This window comes from Rhineura floridana, chromosome 19, assembly GCF_030035675.1.
Source record: "Rhineura floridana isolate rRhiFlo1 chromosome 19, rRhiFlo1.hap2, whole genome shotgun sequence".
NCBI lineage: Eukaryota > Metazoa > Chordata > Lepidosauria > Squamata > Rhineuridae > Rhineura > Rhineura floridana.
The window spans coordinates 8541451-8568173 of record NC_084498.1 but is presented as its reverse complement, the minus strand read 5'-3'; the positions used below and the strand labels follow the sequence as shown (position 1 = coordinate 8568173).

The window sequence follows — 26723 nt, the reverse complement described above, 5'->3', positions numbered from 1 at the left end:
GTTAGTGACATATAGTAGCATGTTTTGTTTATCACATTTATGCTTTAGATAATTGTATGGAATGCTGTTTGCATTTTTATTTTTCTCATTCTATTGTTATTGCCAATCGCTTACAGGTTTTTATGAAGTTAAGTAATCTAAACATCCATCCATCCACATGTTCAGTCGTGTCCTTTCCCCAATGTTTCATTGACAGGCAAACCAGGAAACCTGTCAGTCCTTGCAGAATAAAGAGAACCGGATCCAAAAGGCATTATCCAATTTATGGAAAAGCTTAAGGAGGGAGAACGGGTACATGTGTCCCTTTCAGAGCCACATGCCCAGGTGCTTCTCCCGCTTTGCCCAGCACCATTTCCCTCCTCTTTTTTGCTCATGGGGATCCACAGCATTCACCTCTGAGTCCATCATTTCCTGAATTTGTGAGTCCTCTTCCCATTCAGGACCTGTGGCAGGTAACTGGACCATTTCAGCTGAGGCACCAAAATCTCTGCCCAGAGCTCACTGCCTGACTTTTCTTCTTCCAGAACATACTCCTTAATCGTAAAGGCCAGGAATGTTTTCTCCGGGCCATCTCTGCCAGCTGCCTGGCAGCAGAAACGAAAGGCCAGAAGACTTGGGAGCTCCCATTTTCAAAGGCTGCCCTGGCAGAGGCAATCCTGGTGAGTGAGAGAACTAGACAAATGCAGACCATATCCCTGGAGAGATCCAGGGTCTCTCACAGGCTCTTGCATCTATGGAAATCATTTATTTATTAAATTTATAACTCACCCTTCCTTCTAGAAGGGGCCCAGGGTCACAAAAAACAAGTGATAAAACACTAACACACCCAGAAAAACACATCTTAAAAACAAAACAGAAAGGCACCAGGAAGAACCAGGCTGTTACGTTAGAAAGCCCACGATGTAAAGAGCAAACCAGATTGAGCTGCTGGTGTCTCCCTTTGGGACTGGACGTCAACTCAGCAGCAAAACTGTGGAGAAGTAAAGATCAAAACGAGCTCCAAGGCTAGAGGTAGAGATCCTTCTGTGGAAACAGGAAAGATTTTTGCATTGCAGTTCAAGGGGACACTTCTGGTTGTTCCCAAGATTAGACTGGTGTGGAAGGGTCTATCGATTGGAAAGATCAAGATATTCTAACAATATGTAACTACTGATCACCCTCAATACTGGTGGATTGGAAAGTGGCCCACGTAATATTAATTTTGAAAAAGAAATCAAGGAGGAAATTGCAGGCTTAACTGCCTCTTCTGGGAAGCTGGTACAAATCGTGGTTTGACAGAATTACCAAGCATATAAAAGAACGAGTCTGTTTGAAGCAGCATTAGCATGACTTCTAAGGTTGAAGAACTGTGGGTTAGACAACACAACCCTTTCATGTTGTAGGGCCCACAAACGTGGGTTGTTTTGACACTGCACTGCATGTTAGGCTGCTCTAGCCTCATGGGGTCAGTTTGGGCATCATTCCATTCCCATTTTGCATGCACGATGCTGAATGATGGCACCATGCTGGGAACATGCCACACCCACTGCTTCATGGTCAGCACACACCTGGCATAGTTTGAATGACCTGAGGACAGAGACTTAGAACAGGGCTTGCAGATTAACACTCCTCCTGTGTGCAACCAAAAAAACTGCCAATGTTGTCTTGGCAACCGGCAATTGGGCACCAATTCCTGAAAGTGTGACAGGAAGTTGCCCAGCATCAATCAACATGGGTCTCCACAGAGACGTGCAATTTTGATGCAGGAACTTCTGAAAGGGTAGGTAAGATTAGTTTGTAGGCTCCAGTTGCTGGTTACAAAAAAAGGGAGTAAAGAACTCAACTTGTGGCAGCCCAAGGTGATGTTGTATCCTGGCTGAAGCTTTCTGACATCTGATGAAAGGGAAAACAGTCATAAGAGTTACCATGACTTGCATTTTACCTCTGTGAGTTGCAAGATTTTCTTGCAATTCTAAACTAGTTCTTTGAAAACAAAACCAGGCAAACATGAAAGAAAAAGCCAGAAGTTCCCCTATCATGCACACCAAAGTTGATGTGCATGTGTGCTTTAAAAATAAACCCACAACTGCCTCAATTCTCCTTATTTGTCCTCCAGTGCTTTCATTTCTTTCAACTGCCTTTTCCTTTCAAGATTTTCTTTTGCTCGTCTCTTCTTGTCTTGCTTCTTCCTCTCAAATTTCCGTTTCTCCTTAACAACATCGCTGGTTTCGCCTTTGTAGAACACATCAACTTTCTCCTGGAGGATCTCTCTGGCTCTCTTGCGGTTCTGCTCTACTGATCGTGTCTGATGGCACTAAGAGGGGAGAAAAATAATAATTGACTTAGGGAATGGAAGCCTGCCCTTCCTGAAAGTGAAAAATGTTACTAAAGGCTTTGTGTTATAGAACCACTAACTACTGCTTTCTGGGCAGAGAATTCTGGGACAGGAAGCAGCTGGGAAGGTTAGAAGAGGCACTATAGGATTACAGAGGCTTGAAAGAAGGTTTGTGGGAGCCATCCAGATGGGGTGCCAGAAGTCTTGTAGATGTGTGGAAAGAGAAAGCAAGGGCTAGAAGTACAAACAGCACAATGGACCAAACCTCACTACTCTCCATTTTCATGTACGTTTGGCTACCCGGAGGGGGGGGGAAGGGAGAATGAACCGTTGGTTCTCACCTGAAAGGTGATTTTACTGGATGCCAGCCCATCATGTGGGTAGCAGTGTCATCTGGAGTCCAAGGACAGGAAATGCACTGAAGGTTGCAGCTTGAGGAAGTAGTTAGGCATCACTGGCTTGTTCATTTTTGGACGTCATCCACTAAGACGTGATACTGGAAGAACCTATGAGCAGCCCTGCAGAGAAAGGAAAAAAATAGCAGCAGCCCTGCCACAGGCCACAGACAAGGACAATGGTGCAGCCAGCAACGTTCTAACCTAGCTTGGGAAAAGCCCAACGGGGAACTACAGTGCTAAACTTAGCCTAGATATGTACAAGATATGTACAAAACTGCGATTTGCCTAACTGGCCAATCCTCCTTCTCCTAATATGGACCTTCACATGCGCTGGGAGCAGCCTGATCCTAGATTCGAATTAGTGGTTGAGCCCCGACAGACCAAACCGGGTGGGCCGTGATAGACTAGCATCCAGTAAAATCACCTTTCAGGTGAGAACCAATGGTTCATTTTCCCTGGATGCCAGTCCATCATGTGGGACATACCAAAGCTGTCCCAGCTGGGTGGGTTGGGGCGAGCCCACTAATCTGTTGAGACTGCTTGCTGCAGGACCCGTCTCCCGAAGGAGGCCTCGGCCAAGGCATAGCTGTCTATCTTGTAGTGTCTAATGAAGGTCGAAGGAGATGACCAATTTGCTGCTCTGCAGATCTCTCTCAGGAAGGCGTTGGTGGTGAAAGCCACAGAGGTGGAGGCTGCCCTAGTGGAATGGGCAGTTATGCCCAGTGGTGGTGTGTGGCCGCTGGCCTCGTAGGACATCCGGATGCAGGTCCTTAGCCAGCACGCTAAGGTTGGAGTTGAGGCCTTTTTGCCCAAAGACCTGGAGTGAACCAATATGAACATCGCCTCCGTGGTTGTCAGATCTCTTGTTATGTCTATGTACACCCTGAGTGCCCTAGTAACGTCTAGGCAACGCAATTCTTTTTCTCCTGGGTGTACTGAACTGGGACAGAATGACGGTAGGACCAGTTCCAGTTCCCTGTGGAAGGTTGAATTGACCTTTGGGATGAAGGATGGGTCTGTCCTAAGTACAACAGAGTCCTCATGAAAAATGCAGAGCTGGCGTGCAATTGACAGGGCGCCCAGCTCCAGGATGCATCTGGCCGATGTGATGGTGATAAAGAACAAGACCTTATAGATCAGGAGCTGAATACGGATGGTCTCTAATGGCTCAAAGGGTGGTCTCTGTAGGGCATATAGGACCCTATGTAAGTCCCATGACGGAAAATGGTGGGTGACAGGGCGGCCGCTGCCCCCTTGAAGAAACGTCAGACCAGCAGGTTGCAGCCAAGTGGCTGACCGGAAGTAGGCGGTAGGAAGGCAGATATGGCTGATGCCTGCCTCCTTAACGTAGTGACCTTCAGTCCTCTATGTAGGAATTTGAGGATCTGCAGGGCGCTGGCTTTGGATGGACGAATTCCCCTGGCATGGCATCATCTGGAAAATGCCTTCCAGGTAGCCAGGTAGATCCTTGTCATGGATGGTCGACATGATGAGAGAATGACGTCAATGACTCCTGAACTGAGGCCCGAGCGCTTCAGGGTTCTCCGCCCAAGAGCCATGCCGTCAGGCTCAACCATTCTGGATCTGGATGTTGAACTGGCCTGAGAGAGCAGATCCGGCTTGAGGGGTAGTCTCCATGGTTCCGCAACTGAGAGATTGAGAAGCTCCGAGAACCATGGCCTCCATGGCCACCAGGGAGTGATTAGAACTAGATGGGCCTTCTCCTCCCTCACCTTCCGCAAGGTGCAGCCTAGGAGAACTGGCGGAAAAGGATAGAGAAGGCCCTTCAGCCAACGTTGTGAAAGAGCATCTACAGCCTCCACTCTCGGAGACCAGTGTTGTGTGAAGAAGCAAGGCAGCTGGTGATTGTGTTCTGTTGCAAAGAGATCTATCTCTAACAGGCTGTATCTCTGCTGTATCTTGGAAAATATCTGCAGGTGTAAGGCCCATTCCCATGGTAGGACCTGCTGACGACTGAGCCAGTCTGCTGTGGTGTTGGACTCCCCATTGATGTGCTCTGCTGTCAGGGATGAGAGGCTGTGTTCTGCCCACTGCATGAGAAGGGTGGTCTCTGCCTGAAGGCTTCTTGATCAAGTTCCCCCCTGCCCGATGATGTGAGCCCTCGTTGTTGAGTTGTCAGTGTAAATCAGGATGTGGTTGAGATGAAGACGCTGGCTGAAGTGAAGGAGGGCGAGACGGGCTGCTCGAAGTTCTAGCAAGCTGATGTTGTGACATGCCTCCTCTGACCAAGTGCCCTGGGAGTAGGCTGTGTTGCAGTGAGCTCCCCATCCCAGCAGGCTGACGTCCATGGTAATTATGGTCCTGCGAAGATCTCTGAAGGGGGTCCCTTCTAAGAGATTGTCCTGTCTTGTCCACCATCGGAAGGACTGCCGGAGCTCCTCAGGCAAGATAATCTGTTTGTGCCGGGACCTCGCAGTATCCGCTTGATGGGGAAGTAGGGCCCACTGCAGGGGTCGTGTGTGGTGACAAGCCCATGGGACTATCTGAATGATAGAGATGAAGAGACCCAGGGCCCTGGCCAGGCTCATGACGTCTGCTGTCCTGCTTTGGCGGAGAGTGGACGCCGTCTCCATGATAGTTTGTACTCTTTGTGGAGAAAGTCATATGAGGCCACGCTGTGTCTATCAGAGCCCCCAAATGTTGCCGGTGTCTGGAGGGGACTAGGTGACTCTTCTCGTAGTTGACTAGGAATCCAAGCTGGCTGAGAAGACTCAGGGTTAGATGGACATGATCCCGAGCATGCTGTAGACTGTTTGCCCTCACTAACAGATTGTCGAGGTACGGGTAGATGTGGACCCCTTGTAGACAGTGGTGGGCCACTGTGGCTGCCATGATCTTTGTGAAACCCTTGGAGATGAAGAGAGGCCGAAGGGTAGGGCCCTGTACTGGAAATGTCGGTGCCTGAACAAGAACCTCAGGAATCTCCTGTGTGAGGGAAGGATTGGGATGTGGAGGCAGCCTTCCTTCAGGTCTATGGATGCCAGATAGTTGCCCTCCTGTAATGTTTCCCTAATGGAGGCCAGGGATTCCATCTTGAACCTGCAGTATTTTACGGACCTGTTCAGGTGCTTGAGGTCTAGAATCGCTCTCCAGGAGAAATCTCGTTTGCAAACGGTAAACATGACAGAGTACATGCCTGAGCCACGCTGAGACTGCTCAATCTCCTCCACAGCCTGGATCTCCATCAAGTGTTGCACTGAGGCTTGGATTCCTAGTCAACTACGAGAAGAGTCACCTAGCCCCCTCCAGACACCGGCAACATCTGGGGGCTCTGATAGACACAGCGTGGCCTCATATGACTTTCTCCACAAAGAGTACAAACTATCATGGAGACGGCGTCCACTCTCCGCCGAAGCAGGACAGCAGACGTCATGAGCCTGGCCAGGACCCTGGGTCTCTTAATCTCTATCATTCTTCGGTACCTTGGAAGGAATGCATCTGAAGCGTGGAGGGTGGGGAAATTCTATTGAATAGCCCCTTGCGACTGTATCAAGGACCCAGGTGTCCGCCCTGATGGCATCCCAGGCAGGGGCAAACCGAAGAAGTTGGCCCCCCCGTGTCCATGGTGTCATTGGTGCTGGTGCCGGCCACCTCATTTGGGAGTGGTGGTTGGGTAGCCTGGTCTATCTCCTTGAGCAGGTCGCGGCTTGGTTTGATAGCGGGGCTTAGGCCATGAGTAGTGGGAGGAGGGTCTGTAATCCCTGCCTCGAATTGTAGGGGACATATTTTCTCTGGGCACGCCTGTCCTTGCGTCTTGCAGTCGCCATATAAGGCTTCCTCTTTTCCTTGGGGTCCATGAGTACCTCCTTCAGAGTCTCGTCGCTGAAAAGCTTAAGTCCAGTGAAAGGTCTAGTAGCAAGGTTGGCCTTTGCTGTATTGTCTGCATCCTAATACTTTAGCCAGACAGTGCGGCATGCCACTATGTCACCAGCAATGGATCTGGCTTGGAGATAATTCCCCTTCCTCCTCAGAGGAAGGCTGGAGCTCCATCATGTGATTAGACTTGCATTTGGCTTTCCGCCCACTAGGGGTGCCAGGGGTGGATAGCTGCCATTGATTGAATGGAGCTGGTGCCGCCTGCTAGTGAGCTAAAGAAGGCCTCCTTGAGCTCTCTATTAGGTCCTCAGGAAACTCCAAAGGTCGGCCCTGGCTTGATGTTGAGCGACTCAAGTGCATCGAGCGAGCTGTTCACTGTGACAGCCTGCTAGACTCGCCATCCGAGGCCTCTAGAATGGTTGTCTTGTCTGTTCCCTGCCTTGATGGTCCCTGGCCCTTCAGGTTATGCACTGTCTCTGGCACGGGACCTTAAGCCTGCTCCTCCTGCCCCATATATCTAGCCCTATTTGAGGACTGACTGGTGGACCCTTTGTGACGTGCCTTCCTTGGCTTCTTGGCCTTGGGTGGGTCTGACCGTGACCTGGTAGTTGGTGGGGGCTGCACGGCGCTCTGTCCAGAAGGGGGAAGAGAGGGGCTCACGTTAGGCTGAGATGACTGCACAACAGACGAACAGGGCAGTTCTGCACTGTCCTGCTTAGAGGCCATGTGGAAGGACTATGGATGTCCTCTGGGACAACTTTGCTCTGCTCATTGCCATGATGAAATCGGGAGGAGAGCGTTGGGTTGGCTAATAGTCAGGAGATATCCTTGACTAGGCAAGTCTGCTCTGCCCGCTGCCCCAATTGGCTAGGGAGGAGAACGTATCAACAAACAGATTAGCCTCATGGTTGTTGTCTATGGGGGCTTGCTCTGCCCAGTACCGCGATTGGTATGGGGTGGGAGCGTGAAATCTGAATTACAGCTGAGGCTTGCTCTGCCCAGCACCGTGACTGGTATGGGGTGGAAGCTTGAAAACTGAATTACAATTAGCTAGGAGGTCCTCTATGGGGACCCCTTTACAGTACACCCAGTCCAAGAGGCAAAACTGGAGATAGGAAAGAGTGCAGGTAGTGCCAAGGGTGAAAGGCAGAGGAAAAAGAGCTGCACTAGCAAGATTAGTGATTTTTATTTATTTATTTATTTATTCATATTTATTTTATTTATATATCCAAACCAGAAGGGGGCGCTGGTCGGACTAAACTAAGTAGGCAGAGGCAAAAAGAGCCTGCTGCCGAACCATCAGGTAAAAATAGAAAACGAAAGAGACTCAGTTGTCCCCCTGCGGTTGCTTAGGCGACAGCGTATGAGGGGGGCAAGTTGTGTTGGGCTGCTGGCCAGCTGATCACTGCCAGTGGCACGGCTGTGGCTGTAGCGTGAAAGTGCTTAAACAACGGCGTGGGGGGCGGTCTGCGTTGGGCCGCTGGCCAGCTGATCACCAGCGGAGGTGCAGCTGCGGCTGTAGTGCAAAAACGAGCTGCATTGCTCCGGCTGGCTGAGGTTAAGTGGCAGTAGCCTACCCTGGCTGGAGAAGACGGGTGGCACTAGCCGCTAAAAAGCAGATCAGCTGGCTGTGGCACAAAGATGTGTTGCGCTGCCCTGGCTGGCGGAGGCAGTAGCTGCAAAAAACTGTAGCAGTAAGGCAAGGGGGGGGAGTTGCCAAAGATGATGGGTTCCCCCCGGGAAAAACAGCCAGGAGAGCAGTTGCTGTGCTCCTGACCACACGACCCCTGCCCCTGTAAGGACGGTCAAGGGTTAAAATGGCACCCTTTCGGGCCAAAATTTAAAAAGCGGCAAACAGGAAAGAGTTAACAGACAGAAAAACAGATAAAAGGGGGGGAAGGGAAATCTCAGCCCCACCGCCCTGGTTCAGGAAGGTAGAAATTTAGAAAAAGGGTAGGACTGAAACCAAAGGGGTTTAAAAAAGAACTCACATAGAGAGTAAAGTCTGAGACGTCTGCCTTGGACCAGGACAGGAAATAAACTGGGGCCTACAAGCCAGTGACGTCTAGCTACTTCCTCAAGCTGCAAGCTTCAGCACATTTCCTGGGTAGGATTGTGATGCAGCAGCCACCAACCGAGCTAAATATTGCAGCAGGCCCTTCAAAATCTTGCCCTATCCTGCTGACACAATAGTTCAGTCTCCACCATTTGTCATCTGTTTCTGACCTCACAGAAAAGGGATGTCAGTAACTATCTACCGACTGTTGGGGGATGCAGCACATGGCTGGTATTCAGAAGCACCAAGTGAGAATCAAATCCCAGAGTTTCTATCCCAGGGTTAACCAATGTGGGCCCTCCACATGTTTTGGAATACAACTCCCACCAGTCTCAGTCAGAGTGAATAGTCAAGGATGGTAAGAACATAAAAAGAGGCTGCTGGATCAGGTCAGTGGCTCATCTAGTCCTGTATGCTGTTCTTAGTGGCCAACCAGATGCCTGCAAGCCTCCAGATGCCTAAGGCCTACAAGCAGAACCTGAGCACAACAGCCCTCTACTCTCTTGCAGTTTCCTGCAGTTGGAATTCAACATACTGCCTTCAGGAGTGGAATGACAACATAGCCATCAGGGCTAGTAGCCACTGGTAGCTTTATATTCTCTGAAGTTGCCTAATTGTCTTTTAAAGCCATCACAATCTCCTATGGGAGGGAATTCCGCAGTTTTAACTAAGCATTTTGTGAAAACCCCCAAATGTTGTAACCGTTCCTCAGAGGGAAGTTGCTCATCCCCTTGATGGGAGTTGTAGTCCAAAACATCTGCAGGGTACCACTTTGGCTGTCCCAGCTCAACTCTAGCTCATGTGACCTGGACACCACATATGGGAAGTCTCAGGATCACGATGAACACACACCTCAGTCTTATTAGCCCATGTGCGCACCCACAGGTAAGTTAGTTATTCATGCCATGAAAGCTTCCTTTCGTTGGTCACCTGGACATGACTTACACTCCTCAAAGGTGACCAGGGTACTGGCTATTTACAAACTTATATTGTCTAAACACCAGATGATGTGAAGTGCATCTGCACTTATGCAGAAGACGAGGGAACCCCACTACAAAAGCTGAAGTGGAACAAAGTCAATGGAATCACCTTGACTACAATTCCAGAGGGAAGATGTTTCAGGACCACACAGTTGCTGGTTTTATTTGTTGCTTGGCCTCCAGGTCCAGAGCCACGGACAAACTGCTCTTCCAGGTCATCTTCGTTTAGAGGAATGAGGTCAGCAGAGCTCTTCTTTCCCACTACAAGAAGCAAAGGTTGGGGCCACCAAGGCACTAAAAAATGTGGCTTCCACCAAAGCCTGGATGCTCGTAAGAAACCACTTAGTCCAGCCAATGTGTTTGTTAGGAGCGATAAACTTGAAGGAGGCATAAGAAAACCTAGAAATAAGAATGTCTAATTTAATTTTTAAATCATAAGTAACGATTCAATATACCTGGCCTTAATGACAGAACACCCCAACATTCAATGGAACTTAGGAAGCTGCCCTCTGCCGAGTTAGGCCATTGGTCCCTCTCGCTCAGTGCTGTCTACACTAACTGGCAGCAGCCCTCCAGGGTTTCAGGCAGGGGTCTCTCCCAGCCCTACCTGGAGATGCCACTGGGGATTGAACTTGGGGCCTTCTGCATGTAAAGCAGATGCTCTGCCACTGAGCTACAGCCCTTCCCACAAGGAAATTTTATGATACCGTGTTTTTAGTTAAGCAGGAGGATGGGGCCAGTTTTTATTTTTCTCCAACCACTCCAGTGCAATGTGGAATGTCAGCTGTCTGTTTTCATCAACCCTGCTGACTTTGCATGATGCAGATGCATTCCAGGGTGGCAGGAGTAAATTTCCTGTCAAAAGAAATGATACCATGCCTAGTGATTCAACCCCACCCCACGACACCACATAACAGAAACAGCTCATGCAATGTGGGTAGGGTTACTCCCCTCCTCCTCCCTCCAAGCCTTCCCCACTCCTGAACCCTTTTCCCCACTCCCCAAAGTAATCTTATCACTCAGCATTACATGGTACTTTCCTAACTACTAGGTGAAGTTAATATTTTCATGGAAAAATTGGGAGTAAAATAACCTGGTCATTATTGTTTTCTGCTGCTGAAACAAGTGACCATGAACCAATCCAGCTTGGAGCCTCTTTTTTTGAGAGCACCGCCCCTCTATATGATTAGGGCAGCAAGTCAAAGAAGAGAACACTTGCCATGTCTGGCCACTGAGCACTGGCCACTGTGCCAGCACAAGATCACAAATCATGGGGTAATGTTGACTTAGCCATATTTTATACCAGCAGAACAAGTTGGCAAACCAGCCAGAACATACCTGTGTATCCACATGTACTCCAATCTTCACAAGATCTAACTGAAAAGACTATTGTTTCGGAATCAGGGGGCCAAACAGAATTTTGCGCACAGGATCCCTTGGAAGGCCACAGAATACAGAAGGACCAAGTATTTTCAGTGAGTCAAAACAATCACCTGGTGGCACTGGAAACCAACTGACGGGGAAGGAAGTGGATACTTCCTTGCAAAACCAGAATTATCACTATTTTGAAATTACAGTTCCAAAAAATCCCACACCATAATTACACTGGAAAACACATCTTCATCCAGAAGACTGTATTGTTTGAACAGATAGCTAGGTCATTTTGCAGCTGGTGGATATATATTGTTTCATGATGCTGCTGCCCTGGAATGTTTAACAGTGAATTGGTTTGTGGGTAAATACAGCAACTTTTCCATTTTGCTAAAATGATTCTAAATATACGGTTTAATGTTTTCATCTTCAATACATCTGGATTTTAACTTGGAGGTCAACAAAATACCTTGGAAGTTTCCTGGAAACACAGCAGAAAACAGATTCAGCTGCCTTTTCTTCCACCAGTTCCTTCCCCTATTCTAGCCTTTCGCCAACCTGGTGCCCCCCACATTTGCAAAGTCTGCTCTATTCTGTTTATTTAATATATTTGTATACCGCCCCATAGGTGAAGCTCTCAGGGCAGTTTACAACATTAAAAATCAATATAAATTCTACATAATAAGAAAAACAATAGTTCACATTTTAAGTAAACATAACTAAACAATACAGGCATACCCCACTTAACATCGCTTCACTTAACGTCGCCTCGCTATAACGTACATGCTCCATACGCCATCATACCGCGCTTAACGTACGCGTGCTCAATTACGGACACTTAATGGCATGATGTCACTGCCATCTAGTGGCGATTGCAGTTCAGTACATGCATAGATAATTGCTTCACTTTAAGTACATTTTCACTTTACATACACGCTCCGGTCCCATTGTGTATGTTAAAGAGGGGTATGCCTGTAAATCTCTAAACAATATACATAACATGAGAACAAAATTAATCATATACAAAACAAAAGAATATAACAATTATAAAAAATGTATCTAAAAATTTCCATGAATGTTATGCTAAAAGCATATATGCAATATCTTATTCTTGGCATCACCTCTTTTGTCTTCATCATAAGGATGTCATGGAGGTCAAGTGTTCTCTAATTTCCCAATGTGCTTTTCCCCACCTGACCACCATCTTCTGTAAACAGTATCATTATGAAAATTTCTTCCGTTTTCTTCTTTCTCCAAGACAACTCCAAGTGTGCTGTGTGTGTTTGGAAGGACTCTGTGTGTTGCTGCAGCTGTTGCTATTTACCATTTGCCATTTACCCATAACTCTGCCATAGTTTTTTGTCTTCTGCTCCAGGCTGTTTTCCAGCCCCTCCCATGTTCACTGTAGTAAGTACCTTTGCAGGTGCAGCGCTTGACAGGTATGTGAAGGAGTGCACAATAAGAGTTGAAAGGTGAGAGGGTGGAAGATCCCAGTGCTGTTTCATCTCTCCCTGCTTTAGGAATTGCAAAAGTGCAGGCCTCTTGCTCCTGTTCCCATTCACAGTATTAAATTAATAGGAAAGCTGATCCCAATAACTTTAAACTGAATTCTAGGATGCTGCCAGGAAGAAAAAAAGTGTGTGGGAGAGAAGGAACAGTTTGTTCTTACCGTAAGCAGTGTTTCTTCATGGATGACAAGAAGTCTCCAAATGGGTAGCGCAGCTCCCTCTACAGCTCAGAGACAGGAAATGCTTCAGCAAATACTTTTGCTCCTCCCCTCTTGTTGAGGCTCAGTTTCATTTCTTGGAAAAGCTTTAGAGATCAGTTTCAACAGAAACCTCAAGGATCAAACATAGTACATGAAAAAGAGAACACTCATCCCTACAACAAACATGTTAGGAATAAGGTCAACTGACCATCGACAAATAGTGTAGAAAGGAGTCATGGCACTCTGATTCAGTCCCAGCTACTGGAAAATCAATCAATCGACTCACAAATACTGAAGGGTGGGCCTTGGAGACCTCTTGTCATCCATGAAGAAACACCGTTTATGGTAAGAAAAAACTGTTCCTTCTCTCATGGATGACAAGAGGTCTCCAAGTGGGAGTACTAAAGCTGCAGACCTAGAGTGGGACAATGGTAGGCCTAGAGGAGAATAAGACCTGTTGCAGAACTCTGGCCAAATTACGCCTCCAAGGTGTATAGATCAATTTTGTAGTGCCTTGTGCAGGTACTGGGAGAGGCCACGTCACTGCTTTACAGATATCTAGTATCGGAGCACGTGTGGAAGAACTGCTGATGTAGCAGCAGACCTAGTGGACTGTGCTGTAATGTGCAGTAGTGATTGCAAGTGTAGGGACTCATATGCTAAAGAAATGCAAGGTCTGATCCAACGAGTTAGGGGTGAACTTGATACTTCCCCCCCATTGTGGGCAGGATGGAAGGACACGAATAGGGACTCGGATCGCTTAAACGGTTTGGTTCTATTAATATACAGTGACATCTAATCTCTAATGAATGCCACACCTTCTCTTTGGTGTGGGAATGGTTAGGACAGAAAGAAGAATTATTTCCTGTTGCCTGTGGAAGGCCATGTTTATTTTGGTGACAAAGGCTGGGAGAGTGCATAGCACCACCCTGTCCTTGTGGAAAATACATAAGTACTTTTCGACAGATAGAGCGTGCAGCTCAGACACCCTACGTGCTGTCATAATAGCCATGAGAAGAACCGTTTTGAAGGAAAGAATTCTCCCAGGGACTGACCCGAGATTCAAAGGAGGTTAGCATCAGCATCATAACAGCATTTGAGGGCCAGATCTGGCCTGCGTCTGCTGCTTTCCTGTGTTGTGGAAAGAAACATGAAGTAATGAGGCCCTGGTAAATCTTATGTCAGAGAGACGTATGGAGACTCAGGCCAGCGAATGTCTTACGAGCGGCTGAGGTAAACCTAGACAGCCCCTCACACAACTAATAAATGCCCAGCCTTCTCCACAGGATGAGCTAGATTGGAATGAAATGAATTGGGGCAAAGGGACTACGAAAACATCATGGCTGGATGTACTGGAGATGCCATGATGGAGTAAACACCAACTTACAGTTTCTAGCAAACATGGCCGACAGGTCAAGATGTTTAGACTAGCATTACCTCATACAGTCACCTAGTAGAATTGAAATTCCTATTTGAAGAGGAAACCGGTTGCAAGATTAAACAACCTGATTAATTTCAAAATGAAAAACATCTCAGAGACTATTGTTCCCAAAAAGCAATCAGAATTCCTTAAGGAGTTTTTTGGCAGAAAAAGAAGAACCATGTACCCCCATGGAATCCATGAGTTGCTTCATAACCTTACCACTGTCTTAAAGCCACCCTGTGGTTACACAGAGAGATAGCCAACCAGCATGGGTAGCCCTACTATTGTCTTACAGCTACCCTGTAGTTATGCAGGGAGGAAGCCAGCAGCTTGTCTGGGTCCAATAGGCAAATACATGGAAGACATGGCGAGCAGTGGTCACCAGACATGATGAACATGCCTTGACTGCCTAAATAGCAGGGCTGTGGAGTCGGTATGTCAAACCTTCAACTCCGACTCCTCTATTTTTCTACTGTCTGACTCTGACTCCTTCATAAATGGCAAATGTATATTAATTTTTCTACTGTCTGACTCCGACTCTGACTCCTTCATAAATGGCAAATGTATATTAATGTATCAATATTAATAAATTAATATTAAAATATTAATTTTATTTTGAAGTCGGAGTCAGTACATTTCTACCGACTCCGACTCCACCCAAAATTGCTTCTGACTCCGACTCCACGACTCCGACACCCTGCTAAACAGGGACATGCTTTGAACCCCTAGCCACCTGACATGGCAGGAGCCTGCTTGCTGCACTTGTGTCCTGCCTGTGAGCCTTCCCTGGACATATGGAGTGCTGGAGAGTCAGCCACAGGAAGTAAATACTGGAGAATCAGCCACAGGAAGTAAATGCCCAGGGACATATTCTGACTATGTACTTGTGCAATAACCAGTCCAGAGGACTACCTGTTAAAACAAAATCAGTAAAATCAAAAAAGATTTATTTCTTTTATGCTTAACTGCAGGTAGTGAAGCCGAATATCCGTACAAATATGGCAATGTGTGTAACAAACTGAACAATTATAAGTCACCCAGGGACCTGCAAATGAAAGTCAGGAGTTGACTGAACCACCACCACCTTTCAGAAGAACTGCACCTCAGCACTGTCTTAAGGTGTCCAGGCTCCTGCTAGTGAAGAAAAGACTTAAGCGAGCAGTCAGCTTAATTTATGTTTACCTAGGATAACAAGAGAACCCTTAGCGCTTCCATAGAAAACCTCATGTAATTGACAAGCTATATTCAGCTTAATTTACTTATCTTGCTTATTTACATTTCCCCACCAGAATGACACCACCTTCCTCCGTAAGGAAGAAACTGGACAAATCCAAAAAGTTCACAGTTATGAAGGGCTGCAAAAATTACACAGAGTTTTGAAGGGCTGCCACTGTCCACAGGAACAGACTGGGGCTTCCAACTGCAGCCCATGAGGCTATTCATATATCTTCACTACACTGAGGCACCAGATTATTCTACAATTGCCTCTAAAGATGGCCTGCTAATGTTCAGGCCTTGGGAGAACTGGAGCTTTGAGCTGAGGCTCATGAGGCAATCCATATGCCTTCACTACACTGATGCCCCCTAGAGGTGTCACCACATATTCTACTGTTGCCCTGGAAACGGCATGCTGGTGTTCAGACCTAGGGAAAAGGGAATCAGGTCTCTTAGAAATATTGAACCTGCTGTTCCAGTGCCTCTCATAAAGAAAGGAGGAAAAGCTTTCCAGCCGACGACTATGACATATCTCGGCCCAACAGTTCTGAATGGAAAGCTAGGCCCTTTCCACAGGCACTAGACACACTAGGATCAAGTGGGAACAGAGGTACCATAAAAAGGCGGGAAAAAAACTCCTTAGCAAAGGACTATGCCTTATCCTTGCCCAAGGGCTCTGAATGTTAAGCAAAACCCTTTCCACCATCACTGGACAGACTAGGACCATAAAAATGGCAGGAAAACTCCTTAGGTACCATAAAAAATGGGGGGGGGGGAGAAACTCCTCAGCAAAAGGCTATGCCATATCTTTGTCCGAGAGCTCCAAATGGTAAAGTTAGGCTCTTTCCAGTCACTGGACAGTCTAGGACCATAAAACCTCCTCAGCAGAGGCCTACACCATATCTCTGCCCAAGGATTCTGCATAGCAAAGCTAGGCCCTTTCCCCAGGGTTCTGAGTGGAAAAGCTAAGCCCTTTCCACAGTCACTGGCAGGCTAGGACCCAAAATGCAGCGGAGAGTGATAAAGAGCTGCCCATTTCTCTCGCCACAAGCCACATCCACACCAAATGTTGCTGCTCTGGCGCAATTCCTGAGAAGGAATACTTGGAAGGTCCTGGCTGCCTTGCTTACCTGAGGTCCTGAGGTGACCAAGTACTGTACGCATAAGGCAAAGCCCAAATTGCAGGTCAACATTCCTCCTGGTGGAATTCCTTCTGATACAGGCCATGAAATGTATGAAACTGATGGCCACTGAGATGGCTGCAGCTGCATATCACTGCGCTGTGCCTCAACAACGATATCCATAAAAACAGCCCAGGATGGCACAGTCATGGTTACACGCTTACAGTGAAAGGGAGCGGTACCAGGCCTTATATGGGTAAATTCTTGATTAATCACACACACACAGGTAGAGGGGTGTGGTGATTAGCGAAGCCAAAAATAACTGCATACAGTAGAGGGGAGTGGTTTGACCTATAAATGCCACCAAAGGCAAAAATAGCAAGGCCCAAATCACCACACACAGTAGAGGAGAGCAGTTTGAGCTCTAAAGCAGCCAGGAGCAAAATTCACACCTCAGGCGAAAAAAGGTTGGGCAGCAAGTCCTGTTGGGTTGTTGCTGGATGGGGGGGGGGTAACCTGTTGCAACTGGCCTGATCTGTGAACAGGCTGCTGTTCAGCAACTGAAGCACAGCTTGATTGGCCATACCCTATTACTAGCACCTCAGCAGAGGATGAGATTCTTGCTCCCCATACACACTTGACATGAAATACGGGGGTCTGAAAAATGCAATTCATCAGGTGTAGCAGCTCCACTGTGCTCCAAAATGGCGGGCGCCTCTGTTGTGCTCAGAAATGGCAGGCAATGCCTCAGAAATGGTGGGCTGCTCCAAACAGATGGGTGCTGCCACTCAACTCCTTCCCGAAATGGCAGGCACTGGTACTTTCCTGAACCCCAGAGATCTTAGTGACACATCTGTGGACTTACCTACCGGGGATAGCACAAAGCCTCTTGATGAAGTCCCCGCAGCGGGATCATCAGCGTCCAGTTTTGGTGCCTGCCACATAATGGCATGAATCTGTAGCGGCTGGGTGCTGACTGCAGCCACTGCCAAGTGCTGCCCAAAGCTCTTAAAATGCCTTTTCTTTGAAGGCTGCCTGCACTGGGTGCCGAGGCCTCGGTAATTGTGCATAGGCTTATGCAGGCTGTGAAGCTAAGCCCTGGAGACATCCCTTCAAATGGGTCATCACCGCCAATAAGCAGCCCTTGCTGAAACTTGGCAGGAAGTCAGAGTGGGCGGGAAATGACTGCGGCCACTGCTGAGTGCTGCCCAGGCTTTATAGAATATTCTTTCTTGCTGCATAACCTTCGTTTTGTCCATGTCTCGCACAGAAAAAGACGAGAAAGACAGCTGTCAGGAGGCAAAGAAAACTGACAGTGGGAAGGAGACAAAGAATGTGACAGATTTTTTTTTTTTAAAGTGACAACGACAAACGGAGGGGAAAGAAGTGTAAGAAACAAAGAAAGAGATAAAACATGGCAAGGGAGAAGAAACTATTCTTCTTCAGAGAGGAAACACTACTCAATAGGATGTGCTCCGAGCTGAGACAGGAAACGAAACTGAGCCTCAACAAGAGGGGGGGAGCAAAAGTATTTGCTGAAGCATTTCCTGTCTCTGAGCTGAAGGGGGAGCTGCACTACCCACTTGGAGACCTCTGTCAGCCATGACAGAAAGGAAAGACTAGATATTTAAGTCGTAACTGAAACATCTTTCACAGCTATTTAAAAAAAAGAATCCAAAATAAGCCATCAAACACAAACACTGAAATAACAAGATGTGAGAAATAATGAAAGTCAGCCTTAAGTCACGTACAGCAGCATAGGTTTGAAGGTAAAGCCAGAAGGATTTTTAAAAGGGGATTTCTTCTCCTTCTAGGTTTGATTGTTGCCAACATCCGTTTACAATATCCTGCACTCTCTTGCCCCTGAGATGCCAAATCAGAGCGTTTCCAATTCACAGTTAAGTATTCCAGGGCAACACCATCATTGAAGAGCATTTGTCCACCAGCAACAGCACAACCTCCAGCCTCTCTGTTAAAAACTATGGTCCTGGCAGAGCTATGGGTAAATAGCAACAGCTGCAGCAACACCCAGAGTCCTTCCAAACACACACAGCACACTTGGAGTCGTCTTGGAGAAAGAAGAAAACGGAAGAAATGTTCATAATGATACTGTTTACAGAAGATGGTGGTCAGGTGGGGAAAAGCACATTGGGAAATTAGATAACACTTGACCTCCATGACATCCTTATGATGAAGACAAAAGAGGTGATGCCAAGAATAAGATATTGCATATATGCTTTTAGCATAACAGTCATGGAAATTTTTAGATATATTTTTATAATTGTTATATTCTTATTTTATATATGATTAATTTTGTTCTCATGTTATGTATATTGTTTAGAGATTTATTATTCAGTTATGTTTACTTAAAATGCGAACTACTGTTTTTCTTATTATGTAGAATTTATATCGATTTTTAATGTTGTAAATCGCCCAGAGAGCTTTGGCTATGGGGCGGTATACAAACGTAATAAATAAATAAAGATGAGTTTGTAGCGTGACTTAAGGCAATTAAAAGTACAATTTTAAAAAATGAACACAAAACACGTCATCTCCAGCATTCGTTTGAAATAAAATTCTTTTGAAGGCAAATTTCTTCTTGCTCATTTTCCCACCCACCCCTATTTCACTCTGCAGTGAAGTCACAATCCACTGCTGACTACATCAGTTACCAGGGGAAAAAGAGACTACAGTAGGATTTCCACTGTAGGACCCTCCTAGGAAGATTACAAGGTATTGCAACTAAGCACCAGATAAACACAGACTACCAACCATTCATCATGGTGAATCATAGAATAGTAGAGTTGGAAGGGGCCTATTAGGCCATCAAGTCCAACCCCCTGGTCAGTGCAGGAATCCAAATCAAAGCATTTCCGACAGATGGCTGTCCAGTGAGAATGAATACAGCATGCTATGGGGTTTTCAAAATGGGAAGTAGGACTCAACAAGCAGGCACGAAGGGAAAAGACAAACTCATTTGCCGACCCTTCAAGCCCAACGCTGGTCTATCAGCCTGGCTGCTTTCAGTCTCCCTGCATGTCCCATCATTTTATGCTAACTCGTAACCCACTTTCTATGTAACAAGGCGAAGGCAGCTGCTGATGGCAAGGGTCCTAGTTTCAAAGCCAAAATGCTGGCTAGTCTCCCAGGTTTCCTACTTGGCTCAGAGTAGAGAAGACCCATGGGGATCCCATTCCTGTGCACATGTGGGTGGGGGGGAGAGACAGGACTTCAGGCATCATTCCATTACATGCAACAAAAGGACAGGACTCCTGGGCTTCATCCCTGGCTCTACATGTAATTGAGATTTACAGGCAGCAGACCTCTTGGTTGCAACCCTGGCTCCACATCTGGAGAGCGACTTACCTATTCCACCCTCTTCTCAGCACACAAATATGAACGAGAACAAGAGCAGGCCTCTTGGTTTTGTGGAAGGAACAGTACTCCTGGGTCCTGGCCTTATGAGTGATGGGGGGGGGGTCCCTGGACCCTGCTGGCTTTGTAGTTCGTGGGGGAGGGGGAAGGAGAGAAGGGATCTTCACGTTATAGATAAGGGAGGAAAGACTCTTGGACCCTGGCGTTGCAGATGACGTAGCGTGGAAGGAAGGGCTGCTCGGTTTCCTGGGTCTGTGGCGGGGGGATGGGCAGGGAAAGAGGGGGGCTGTGAGGCGGGCGGAAAGAGAAAAGGACTTCTGAGTCGTAGATTTGTCAGTGATTGTGGGAAGGAGATAAGGAAGACCCCTTATCTCTGCAGTTGTAGAGGAAAAGGAGCAGAGGTCCTGACGAGGGGACGACTCCAAGGAAGACCCCTTATCTCTGCAGTTGTAGAGGAAAAGGAGCAGAGGTCCTGACGAGGGGACGACTCCTCGGCTCCTTCTAAAATGGGGCGAAAAGCCTCTCACTTATGGCCGCCCGCTCCCTCGGAGAATCCCTGCGATCCACTTACGCCCGGCCCAGAGGAAAACTAGAAAACGAGGCTCTGGCAAGCTTCCCTTACCTACCAGGGAACACGTTGGCTCGCTGAGAACAAACCAGGCCTCACCAACAGTCCTTTTGCGCATGTGCTGGTGTATTTGCTTTTATTAACCGAGAGAGAGCGAGAGAGCGCCCCCCACGCCCCTCCGAAAGACTCAACTCTGAAAAGAGGAGGAAAGCCAGTGGCAGAGCAGGAGCCGTTACGCGACGTACCACGACGCTATCATAGATCATAGGCCCAATGGGCGCGCAGCTCTCCTGCTGCTCCTCCAAATGTCTCCGTTCGCGCGCGCACATCCTTGCCCCCCCTCTTGGGGCAGCCAATCACATCCCACGTCGGGCACCGGCGCGCGGCCCACAGCAGCCAATCGCCGCCCGGCGGAAGCTGCCTCATGAGCCTCTTGCGTCTGCCTGAAACAGCTTCGAATCTCAACCGCCAATCCCGAGGGGAGAGGGGAAAGAGCCTGCCTCCGTCGAGCTTGTTTACAGCCTAACGTTTCCCTGGGGGAGGGGGGACAGAGGAAAACCGAGGGAGCCGTTTCTCCTCCACCTGACCAGGCTAACGTCCCGAAATGCAGGTAAGGGACCGGAAGTACCTGGGATATAACGGTCACTTGGGTTTGTTGGCGGGAGGGAGGGGTATTTATCGGGCCCTCTGCGCGTCTTTCCACCTTTGAACACGCTCCCCGAGTCACCGAGTGACGTTCCTATTAGCCAATCAGCGGCTGGCCTCTTTGTCCTTATTTCGGAGCGGACAATCACAATGGAGGAAGGTGGGGCTACAGAACTGGGGGCGGGAACGGGGAGAAGAGAGGCGAGTGGGTCTTAAAAAGAGAGTGGGGCTCGCTGTCGTTACTCATTAAAAAGCGTGGTGGGGCTGGTTGGTGTAACTGGAAGAGTGAGGAGGCTTCGGTTCGAAACCTGTTTTCAGCTCTCAATCTTACTGGGTGAATTTGAGCTAGTCGCTGTCTCTCAGCCTAGCCTACCTCGCAGGGTTGTTGAGAGGCTAAAAAGGGAAAGCGACAGACCATGTGTGCTGCTGCCCCTGTGATCTTTGAAGGGAGGGCTTTTTTCAAGTAATAAAAACTAGTGCAGATATTTTATTTAATCATTAAATTTATATACCACCCTTCCAGTAGGAGCCTAGGGCGACAAACAAAAACACTAAAACCGCTCTAAAACATCTTAAAACAGACTGTAAAACATATTAAAGCAAAACATCTTTAAAAACATAGAGGGAATTTTTTTTAGTACTCCAGTTGTATTGTTTTTCCTTTGTTTTTAAACGTTTGTTTATCCCTAACCTGTGGGATATATTTTTGGCTAAGCCAGAAGTATGTAAATGAAATGATTCCATATTCTTCTCCTGTTTATCCCTGCCTCCATTTCCCATTGCTTTTTCTGTTGTTTCTCTGTGCCTATTTTAGAGAAGTCCTTTTGGGTAGGGAACTGTGATGCCCATTCTTTGTACAGTGCCCTGTATGTGCTACACAAATAAATATAAGTTGGTTTGAGTGTTTGTGAATATCAAAGTGAGGTAGAAACAGCAGCAATAGTATTGGCCTTTATGGGGGAAAGGAGCAGTAATTGTAAAGTGCTTCAAACATGAGGTGCTGTATGGTAATGGTTGAAAACAACAATCTATGTGAGTAGGGGCTTACATTCTTTAACAAACTGATGTTAAAACAGAAAAAAATGGAAATAGAAGCAATAAGCAACAGGGTAACTAGAGGAGATATTTACTGAAGGGCCAGGAGACTGAAATGTGTTAGATCAATAAATGCCTCTTGAATATCCTGTTGCTTCAACTTCTAGTCCATTTTAAGGGTTTCCGTTTTTCTTGTACAGAGAAAAAAATGACACGATTTAAGGAAAAGGGAAGGACTGATTCAGGGGGAGTGTTAAAAAAATATGGTTAATAATACTTCAACATTTTAATGATATTTTAGATTGTTCAGAGCACTTCATATCAGTTTCTCTTTTTGTGTACAATAGGATTGCTCTAGTCCTGCAGATGTTGGTGGACTTCAACTCCCCTCTGCACCAGCTAGCATAGCCGATGGTCAAGGAAGATGGGACTTGTAGTCCAGAAACATCTGGAGGACTACAATAAACGTGTAAGGACTAGTATTTTTTACTCCATATTCCAGCTGGGGATCCATGGGTGAGAACCTTGCCTAAAGCCATGTTGTTTGTACATTGGCTGAGGTGAAGTTAGAACCAGGAGTTTTCTTCCCTGTGTGCAGTTTCAACTTGATTCAAAAGTCAGTTGCTCTGAATTCAATGGAATTTGCTCCCACGTCAGTGGGAATTGGAATGCAGATTCAATTTCTTATCTGTTGTGCTATACAGTCTTTCCACTTTTTGAAAACTGGCTCTGATCATGCCTTTAACAGCATTCTCCCTGATAGCAATTAAGGAGATAAAGTTCTTCCTATCACCAAGACAGAAGAAAAGCAACTTCTCCTGCTAAATTTCTCTGTGTTAGGCTATGGTGTGTGTATTTTGCAGGTACACCTCTGAAGGCAAATCACAGTGGTCCTCCTGCTCCTCTGTCAATGCTTATCCTTCATATTTATTTTATTATTAATTACATTTTTTCCTGTCTTTCTCCAAGAAGCTCAAGGCAACGCACGTTTCCTTCCCCCTCTGTTTTATCTTTACAACAACCCTGTGAGCTAAGTTAGGCTGAAAGAGTGACTGGCCTAAGGTCACCCAGCAAGCTTCATAGCTAACTGGATGGGTGAACCTGGTTTTTGGCACTCTTAGGGATATCCTAACCACTACACCAACTGGATGAGATGATTGGTGATAGCTAGGAGATCCAGAGGGAGGTTGATATCATTTATAGAAGCAGTGACAATTAAATGCTTAGTGTAGATAAAACAGTAGGAAGCAAAGCAGTTGAGAAAGTTACTTTCACCAGGAGCCTAACTGTGTATTCAGAACTAAGGCTGCAGTGCTGAGTCCCATGGTACTCAGTTGGGCTTACTTCTGAGTATATGTGCTTAGGCTTGTGTTGTAAATCCTACAGAGTTCAGTAAGGCTTCCAAGTAATCTTGTATGGCATCGTGCTGTGTGCAGGGCTGCAACCTAGTTTTTAGAGTTTTAGGGCGCAATCCAACTTGCATTGATGCCAGGCTGAGGAGAGTTGGATGCGGCGGATCTCCAGCTGAGCCGGCTGGGTTCTAACTCAGCTGGGCTACGCTGGCGTAAATTGGTCAGCCGGGGCTCAGGCAGGTCAGCCCGGCTCAGCAGAGACCGGTGCAAGTGAAATTGGCACAAAGCCCACAAAGGGTGTGTGTCAGGGAGGGGCTGAGGTGGGGGGACTTAGGCCACATCCAACTTGTGTTTGGAGCACTCCTGCAGGTCCCAATCCACACAAAAGTTATTATTATTTATTACATTTGTATACCGCACCATAGCCGAAACTCTCTGGGTGGTTTACAACAATTAAAAACATTAAAAACAAATATACAAGTTTAAAAACACTTTTTAAAAAAAACAATTTAAAAACACAAGAAAAAAGGTCAGTCTAAGTCATTGGAGAGGCGTACTCCCCAGTAGGGGTATTTGGGAGAGAAGGCTTTTACTTTCTGGTCCCTGCACACAGCTCCCAGCTGAGCCAGTGTTCAGCTAACCCAGAGGGTCCTGAACGGCACATTGGATGCTATGGAACTCCGGCTTCTCTTGCTCCAGCAAAGCTTAGGCTGGCTTCCCCTGAGTTGGATTGCTGTGCCCGTTGAGGGATTCATCTCTTGATTAAATTTGCACACAGGTAAAAAAAATATTTCTGAATTGAGAAGCATATTTTCTTTGCTTTTAAATGCTGCATGCATGTGGGTCAGTCCAGAAATTTTCTCCAGGAGGTGGTTGCTGCACCATTAAAAAAAAATCCCAAAAAATGTATATCATATATTGAAACACCAAAAACACAGTTAGAAAAAAAATTATGTGGCACTTCTGATTTACAGGCTACAGTATTATAAAGAAATATATTTGCTGAAAATAAAAGCACGTTAAGTACTTCCTTGTTAAAGCAAATTTATTATTGATCAATGTAACACAAAATTAAAGTCTCAGGCATCTGATATAAGAATTTTTTTCCAGTAACATTTTTTACTACAACAAATTGGCCGCAGTAAAAATGCGGCAAAAATGAAAATTTGTTTCCTTAAAAATTGGGCAAAGCACCCAGATGAAAATTGGTGATGCTTGCGCTGAGACTTTCTGTGAGGAAAACATCAGATTTTTAACTCAATCTCCTTTCAAAATATGAGGACTCAAATTACTGACAATTTTACAAAACAGCCAACTTCAGGATTTTTCCCTCTTAGCCTTGACTAACAGAGCAATCCAACTCAGGGGAAGCCAGTGTAAATCCAGTGGCTGTTCAGGAGCCTCTGGGTTGGCTGAACACCAGCTCAGCTGAGAGCTGCGCACAGGGACCAGAAAGTAAAAGCTGCTCTCTCAAATACTCCTACTGGGGAGTAAGCCCTCTCCACTGACTTCTCTTGTATTATTTTCTTAGAATGACCTTTTTTCTGGTGTAACTTTTGTCTGAACTGGGACCTGTAGGAGCGCTCCCCTCACCTCAGCCCCTCCCATAACATGCCCCCGATATGCCCCTGGAACTCCCCTTTTTCAGGATTTAACACCAACTTATTCCAGCTGGGCCCCAAGTGGGCCAGGACCCAGGCGACTGAGCTGGAGATCCACCACATCCAACTACCCCCAGCCCAACATAAATGCAAGTTGGATTGTGCCCTTAGTCAGCAGAGCAATATTTGTATACATTCTGCTGCTTTTTTAAAAAATGGATTCTTCCAGATGGTATCTTTTTTATCATTGCACCTATACCCTTATTAACTGTTTTCTCTGTCTGTGCTATAGCCTGTTGTGACCCATAATATCTAAAGCTGAACAGACTCCTTCCCCCTCCGCTACTTTTCTAAAAGGACAATAATGACTTTACAATTTATTATCTTCTGTGGCTGGGTTGTTGTTGGTTGCTGCCTCTTATTTTACCTGCAAGTTATAATTTTAAGAGCTGCCTCTTATAAAATGAAAGTAAGTAGAAAAACACTGATTGCTTTCCCTGCTCAATATAATAAAATTGTCTTCATGGTTCCCCTGTTTGCCTTGCTTTTGTTGGGTACATATTTTTATTTGTTTATGCAAATATTTATATTTTACCCTTCTCCTTAATGATCACAGGGCAGTGTCCAGAAATAAAACAAGTACACATTTCATAAAGACTACCAAATTAAAATTACTGTAATCATAAAACATATCATAAAACGTATAATAAAACAAACAGTACAGGGGGTGGGGACTCCTCAGATATAACAAAAACCACCCTATTACATCTCCAAAAGTTTGGTGGAAGATGTGCATCTTTACCTGTTGTGCAAAACGAGAGCGAAGTGGCAAGATGCATCTCAGTGGGGGAGGGAGTTCCATATGCACAGAACCACCACTGAAAAGCCCCTTTCCCAGAGCTCTCCACCTCATATGTCATCCGAAACCAGGACCATTAGGAGGACCTGATTTACTGATCTGGTGGGATGGGTGGATCAAGATGCTCTTTTAAGTACTTAGGTCTCAAGTTGTTTAGAGCCTTAAAAGTCAACATAAGCACCATGAATTGAGCGTGGAAGACAATTGCCAGCTTACTATTTGCTTTTATAATTTAATTTCTTAACTAAGAACTAAACTAAGTTTATGTTCAGCTATTATTGCATATGTTTAGCTAGATTTTGGAGAGAAACGTTAATTGGAAATATTTTTGAGGGGAAATGTTACATTTACAGCGCTATGAGAATAAAGTTAGTGTGTAGCATAAAATAATTCATGCACACAGAGAACTGAGGAAAGAAAGAAGGTAGCCCAGCCATAATGTAGGTCAGTCGGATAAATGGTTAATTCAGTGTTTTTCAATGTGGCCTCTTAACAGTTGAGAATTCCTCTTTGTTGATGATGTGGCATTCATATTGTGTTCAGCTACATTAGTAGAGCAATAGCAGTAGAAGGGAATTTAGCTATAACGTTGTGGACATCCAAGATGGGTAGAATTGTTTTATTATGCTTAGGAAACGTTTATTTAAGCGAATAATTGTTCCATGAGCTGTTGGCGGTTCCAAGATAATGTAGCAGGGACCTGCATCGTTATGGTGAAGCAGGAAGAGTTGTTCTGGCTCAAACTGAAATTGAGCATTTAACTCTTTGGAGAACCTTGTATCGCTGTTTCTCAGCTTCACCTATAAAATGTACCTCATAGGGCAATATCTCTGAATTCACTCTTTGTAACAAGAACAAACAGCTA

The 26723-nt window shown here is 46.2% G+C and overlaps 2 protein-coding genes across 12 annotated transcripts in view; one reads left to right on the top strand and one right to left on the bottom strand.

Moving 5' to 3' along the window:
• Window positions 1-730: 730 nt before the first annotated feature.
• MTRFR (mitochondrial translation release factor in rescue) lies at window positions 731-20966 on the bottom strand. 2 transcript variants are annotated; one of them, XM_061602642.1, is made up of 3 exons: window positions 20421-20966; window positions 9695-9984; window positions 731-2293 (listed from the first exon to the last, which is right to left on the bottom strand). In XM_061602642.1, exons 1-3 carry the CDS (start codon window positions 20482-20484, stop codon window positions 2081-2083), a joined length of 567 nt encoding a protein of 188 aa, XP_061458626.1. In that variant the 5' UTR covers window positions 20485-20966; the 3' UTR covers window positions 731-2080. The 2 variants fall into 2 exon arrangements, with proteins under 2 accessions (XP_061458626.1, XP_061458625.1); XM_061602641.1 differs by lacking the exon at window positions 20421-20966 and adding an exon at window positions 17289-17872.
• The window catches only part of MPHOSPH9 (M-phase phosphoprotein 9), a 60812-nt gene continuing 54976 nt past the window's right edge, over window positions 20888-26723 (top strand). For 3 of the 10 annotated variants that reach the window (XM_061602638.1, XM_061602636.1, XM_061602628.1), the window contains exons 1-2: window positions 20888-20976; window positions 22394-22515. The gene's annotated coding sequence lies outside the window, so the exon portion shown is untranslated. Of the gene's footprint in view, window positions 20977-21025; window positions 21172-21294; window positions 21311-21379; window positions 21475-21682; window positions 22044-22393; window positions 22563-22602; window positions 22663-26723 lie in introns of those variants that run through there. The other 7 variants (XM_061602629.1, XM_061602630.1, XM_061602635.1 and 4 more) reach the window with 7 other exon arrangements.

Bases quoted from the DNA above. Each gene is read 5' to 3' on its own strand.
- MTRFR (XM_061602641.1), bottom strand. From the start codon at position 17,493: ATGCACAATTACCGAGGCCTCGGCACCCAGTGCAGGCAGCCTTCAAAG. The intron at 9,985-17,288 runs GTAAGTCCACAG...TCTTATTTCTAG, and splicing joins CTTTGTGCTATCCCCGGTAG to GTTTTCTTATGCCTCCTTCA. The intron at 2,294-9,694 runs GTGATTCCATTG...CTCCCCTCTTAG, and splicing joins CCTCTGGAATTGTAGTCAAG to TGCCATCAGACACGATCAGT.